This window comes from Crocodylus porosus, unplaced genomic scaffold (assembly GCF_001723895.1).
Source record: "Crocodylus porosus isolate Cpor-Errol unplaced genomic scaffold, CroPor_comp1, whole genome shotgun sequence".
NCBI lineage: Eukaryota > Metazoa > Chordata > Crocodylia > Crocodylidae > Crocodylus > Crocodylus porosus.
The window spans coordinates 3,700,467-3,706,374 of NW_017728916.1; the positions used below are offsets into that span (position 1 = coordinate 3,700,467).

General features: G+C 40.0%; 1 protein-coding gene across 4 annotated transcripts in view; it reads right to left on the minus strand.

Annotated features, from left to right (window-relative positions):
* Positions 1 to 5,908, minus strand: part of LOC109310903 (fibronectin type-III domain-containing protein 3a-like) — a 65,899-nt gene that overhangs the window by 51,214 nt on the left and 8,777 nt on the right. For 3 of the 4 annotated variants that reach the window (XM_019536262.1, XM_019536260.1, XM_019536259.1), the window contains one exon: positions 2,375 to 2,515. In XM_019536262.1, the coding sequence (XP_019391807.1) occupies positions 2,375 to 2,470 (96 nt within the window). In that variant the 5' untranslated portion in view covers positions 2,471 to 2,515. Of the gene's footprint in view, positions 1 to 2,374; positions 2,516 to 5,908 lie in introns of those variants that run through there. The other variant, XM_019536261.1, reaches the window with a different exon arrangement.

A 5,908-nucleotide genomic window follows, 5' to 3' on the forward strand; every position in this document is an offset into this window, starting at 1 on the left:
AACAGTCTGCCAGCGGAGGTGGTTCAAGCACTTACATTGAACACCTTCAAGAGTAAATTGGATGCTTATCTTGCTGGGATCCTATGACTCCAGCTGACTTCCTGCCCTTTGGGCAGGGGGCTGGACTCGATCTCCCGAGGTCCCTTCCAGCCCTAATGTCTATGAAATCTATGAAGCGAGGGAAACCTGTACATAAGTATCTTTGAAAGTATATTTAGAAAGGTACAGCAGAAGTGACAAAATTAGATAAAGAATATATTTCTTAATGCTTTTCAGATTGCATCCTAACACCAAGAATTTTGCAAAATATTACCCCAAGCAAGTGTTGGAAATGATATAGTAGAACACAAATAGTTCATGGAATTAGATTTTGCAGCCTCCAGGGTAATGAGTTTGTGAACCAGTTGGGGGTATATACAGGTGCAGCAAGCAGCTGCATAAGCCTGCTGAGCTGCTCCAGCTGATTGCTTCTGCTTTTAATTCAAAGGGCACCACCTTCTCAGAATAGCTGTGTGGGACCAATGATGAACTCCAGCTGACCGCAAGCAGCAACCTTGGAAGCAACAGCTATAGCAAACAGCTACACAGGTCATGCCTCCCTCAGCAAACCACTGCAAATGATTGAGGTTCTACTGCACCCAGTTACCCTCTATAATAGGTGTGTCAAACACGATAGTAGCTTAAACCTGTATTTTATGTTGTTTCTGTGCTATCTAGCCAATGTGCTTATATACAAAAGACATACTGTTTTCAAGATTTCCACAGACGTAGTAGTCCCCTCTGCCCACCAGCAACCAGTTGCACAATAAAGCTACTATTTTTGCACTGAACTTCTAATTACAAGTACAATGTAATTAACATACCTGTGATAATGAATAGCATCTACAAGTTTGATGGACCGACTTAATAACTTTCTGAATGCACAACTGTTCTGTTGTACCTTGCTTTGGCTAGTCTTTTAAAAACTGCCAAACAAAGCTGCTCATGGCTCTCTCTACCACACTACTCCAACACAACAGGATTTCATTCTATGGAACAGTCTGCTTTGAACTATTAGAGCAGTCACACTAGAACAGTGGTTTCCAAATCTTTTCAGAAGCACAGTACCCCTCCACAACTCTGAATGTAGCAGGACCCCCCACAACTTACATGAGTGGTTCTCAGCCATGTGTCAATGCTACAGGTAAGGGTCCTATATACCAGGCGCAGAGACAGACTGGGAAGGGCTGCGGTACATACATGTGCTCCTCCTGCATTAGGGTTCTGATAGATTTCATAGATTTTTAGGGCTGGAAGGGACCTCAGTAGATCAAGTCCAACCACCTGCGCTAGGTAGGAAAGAGAGCTGAGTGGGCAAGAAAGAGTGCTGATAACTGTTCTCTATCAGAAAGTTCTCTGATAACTCTAAAGCAGGCAGGAGAGTGTGTTTGTATAGCAGCCCTTCTCAGTTTGACCCTGCACAGTATTTTCCAAAAAGAGACCCTTAGAACAGGTGAAAACTGTTTTTTATGCCTCTGTTTCTGGGAGGATTGGGGATGGTGTGGCAGAGCAGGAAGGGCTACAGGATACGCTGGCTCTTCTGCTTGCTTTAGAGTTATCAGAGAACCCTAATAAAGGAGGAATGCATGTGTGCCGCAGCCCTGGGCATGGGGCAGTTATCTGGCTGCCACTACACTGCTGGTGGTACCTGCATCACAGCACCCCAGAGGGGACCTCAATATCCTGGCTGAGAATTATTGCACTAGGAGATCATCTCCAAACCACATGAGAATGTCTCTACTATTACAGGCCATTGCAATCATCTTTTCTGCCACAAGAGCCAACTTATAGTTTATTGTTTTTCAAACACAACTGCTTGCATTTTACCAAACATAAACTGCTTTTACCATTTTACCAAAAGTAATTTCATTTTTAAGTTCACATTTCTAATCAAACTTGGTACTTTTCTACTGTTTCTGTAACCTGACCATTACTCTAGCCTGTGCAAAAAACACTTAGTGTCAGATACTCTTTATAAGCTTTGTTGTGTTTTTCATTGTTTTATTACTTTCTAATTGTTTAAAAAAAGTTTTTCCTTTCAGTATTTGAACCATCAGTTTACTAAGGCCAATAGTTAGACTTAAAACAGCAAAAGAAACTCATGTCTCATTCTGAGCATCAGTATGTTTTTCCTCAATTTTTTTTTTTTTTTAAATCAGTTGGTCACAGAAGTAGCATTTTTCTAGTTGTCCTATATTACCCTATTATACTCTAAAATAGTTATGGGTTGTGTACAAAAATACACAGTGCTACATTAAGCTTGATAGTCCCCCTCATATCATAATAGGGTAGTTTGTATGGACTTACACAAGTTAAGTTTTGAAGGCTTACTTGCCTGTTGTATGCTGTCCCCATTAACCATATGAGGTAGAAGTGGCACTTCATTCAATATAGGTGTGGCTTCTAACGGAGGAGGCTGGTCAGCCATCATGGCGGAAATGAGCACTCATTGACAGTTTCTTATATCAACCACCTGCTAAAACACAACAGCACAAAAAATGGCATCAAGATTAAGGATTTAAAAACAAAATCTTTAACTATATAAAATATCTTATCACCCCAAAGTTTACCAAGTCTTGACATCACATGAAAGAGGACAACCAAAAATAAAACCCCCCATAAAATTAGAAATTCTTCAGCAATGTGAGTTTTATCCCCCCAAAGCAGCTTTCTTCATATCATCTCCTTTAGTCACAACTTACCAACACTTGAACCTCCAAATCAAAATAAAATCAAAGAGCAACTACCAAAAAATATAAAGTTGAAGAAAACTAGTATAAACAGTCACTGCCAAAAGTCATTGGTTTTTTTTTTTTTTTTTTAAGTATAGAGTTATTAATTTCCATAAGTAATTAGCAGCTTGAAACTGGGATATTTGTCTTCTTATAGACATTTAAACTTAGCCTACAAGAAGCCAAGAACATTAAAAAAAACAAGTCCAAAATATGTTTTCTGATTACACTTGTGTAAAGCAGACCCTCCTTTTCAAAGTATGCTTGTGAGATTCACTTGGTGTATCTTCATACTGATAAGCAGTACAATGGAGAAAGCAAAAATGAGATAACTAATCAGTCCTGGTGTAATGTGATTACACAGCTGTTTAAACTGCTACATAATTGAGTTATTTTGAACTTGCTGAACTGAACTGTTTATACTTCAGAATTTTATTCCAAATAATTAAGCTTCAATACCTAAAGTTTAGCATACCTCGTAGTAAAAACAAACACTAGTTTCTACCAGGCAGTGATATTAATGCAAGTGTGCCATACACTTGAAGTGAAAAGGTGAGGGGAAGCCCAAAATAAATAGAAAAAAAGTCAGCATCAAAATACACAGCAAGCAGAACTGCCGACTAGACTACTGAGGATCTGGACAGGCCAAAAATGAAGTATAATTGCAGGGTCTGGAGTTTTAGCCTGTTTCATGGGAGACTGGGGTCATTCATAATACAATCAAAATATTCCTGTTGCTATGATTTAGTTGTTTCAGAGTCTTCACTGACAGTCAATTAAATATCCATAAAAAACACAAGATAACAGGATACAGGATGTATGGTATTACATTTATCTAACATTTCCTACTCCCTCCTCAACAGCTCTTGAAATCCAGACAGAAGATTACAGTGCACTTTGGATCATTCAGTTTATTAAATTAGCAATCCTGTATAAACTGACTTGGGTTTATGCAAAATTGCCAAATTCTCATTTGGATCTACACTACTCTAAGGCTGCTTCTACACATACCAGAAGAGGCAGGAACACTACTATAGATTAGCTGTAGCCTCTGTGCCATCTATTCAAAGAGAACTGGAGGATTTAAAAAAAAAAAAAGGAGATGGGAAGCCTCTGAAACCCCTACTGGTAATGAGGACAAAGAGCCTTACAGGATCTTACTGAAACAGTTACAGAAAGTTCTCAAAAATTAATGTTAGAGCGGCATTGCTGAGTCAAAACTACAAATACTATAGCTTTATGGGCACATTACGGAACATCAAATGCTGCTAATACAAAGACATGATGTCACTGTCACTTCACAGTTTTGACTTTGCTTCAAGTAATGGAATTAAGACATCCCAACTGGCACCAAGAGGTATAAAGTAACTTTCTGAACTACTACAGTTATATTCAGATGAGATTGCATATAATTATTCCATTAAAAAAATCTGTATTGTAATGCTGCCAGCTGCAATACTAAAAATTGTAACTGGCACATCATCTCTCCTATAAGCCTCCTATTTTTAGTGTTTATAGCTAAGCAATAAAAATGAACTGCATAGCAGGAATTTAGCATATGCAGGCTGTCAAAAGACAAATTATCCTTTTGATCCAAGAATCTCAGGAGAGGAGAGAAATTAGCACTTAGCAGCTGGGGAAAACCCTTTAAGAAAGAAACAGCAACTATACTAAATATTCAAATTATCATCTAACAAAAATAACCAGTTGTGAAAAACATGAAAATAAATTAGTTCAGATTTTTATTTATACTTGCAGGTGGTGTTGAAGTTTCTATACATCTCAAAATATCCAGCACAAATTAATTCTCTTTTGGCATAATACAACCTCAAAACAATTTCATATAATAAATATAATTGATGTTGCATCACCCTTAAAAAAGCCAACAGAATGCTGTATTAATTGCTCATATTTTCATAATGATTTAAATGTTTTATTACTGCTGCAAGAAACTGATTCACTGAACTCAACAGATGTTTTTGATATTTACACACACCATTTGGCACACCAAATCTATGTGCTGATAGGATACAGTACCTATTTTCAGGCATGTACCACCTAGAGACACCAATTAAGATCAAGATCCTATTACACTAGATTAGTGGCATGCAACCTTGCTGAACTTAAAGTATCTTTCTAAAAATTCCATCCTTACCTTCATTTTTTGACTATGGAAAAATAAAGCAAATTCTTTTGTTGCTAAGAACGAAGAGAGACCACAACAGGTCAGAATCTTTTTGACACTGTGGTTTGCTATTTGAAATCTCTGGCTGGGTCCAGACGAGCATAGACGTTTGATTCCCTGGGGACAACAAAGTGGCATGCCTCGTGTTGCTGCTATTTGTACCTGGGGAACGCCTGTGCCATGCATGCTTCAGCACATGGCAGGTTACCCCAGGTGGGGTAAGGGAGTCTGGGATCAGCAACTGTGCTGGCCCCAGCAGGTTTACCTGGGGTCCTAGGAAGTTGCAGCCGCAGTACTCCTGCAGCTGGGAACCTGGCTGGCAGTCAGACATGGCTCCGGCCAGTGAGGTTCTGGTTAGGGGTGGCACGCGCTGCTGACATCTGCGTCACCTTGCTTCCCCTCCCCACCCATGGGTTTTTTTGGCCTTGGGATCTTCTGGGGTCAAACCCCGCCAACCCGAGCAGCATGGAAAATGCCTGGATGTGCAGTGTGTGGTGCTGTAGACAGATCTGCAGTGCCACATGCTGCATGGCCGCGCTCATGTGGATGTGGCTTCTGGGTTTATCTTGTGAATCACTATAGGTGTTCAATAGGGGTGTGCGAAATGGGCTGTATTTGATTCAGATTCAGCCAGAATCGGGTGACAGTGATTCAATTAGTTGATTTGGATCACTGTCTAGATTCAATTTGGCCAGACACGAATCTGAAGATTTGATGTTGATTCGAAGAATCAGCAATTCGGCCACAGACACAGCTTTAAATGGTTTTTCTACATATCTCGATGTACCAGGTGCAGCTTGTGAATGCTATGATGGTGGGGCAGATTAAGCGTCCCACAGGAGCACAGGGGGGCTGATCGTATGCTCAGCAGCAGACCTGGAAGTGGACCAGAAGTACTTCTGGAAGTACTTGCAGTCCACCAAGTGTGTGGGGGGCAGGAGACCCCCCCCCC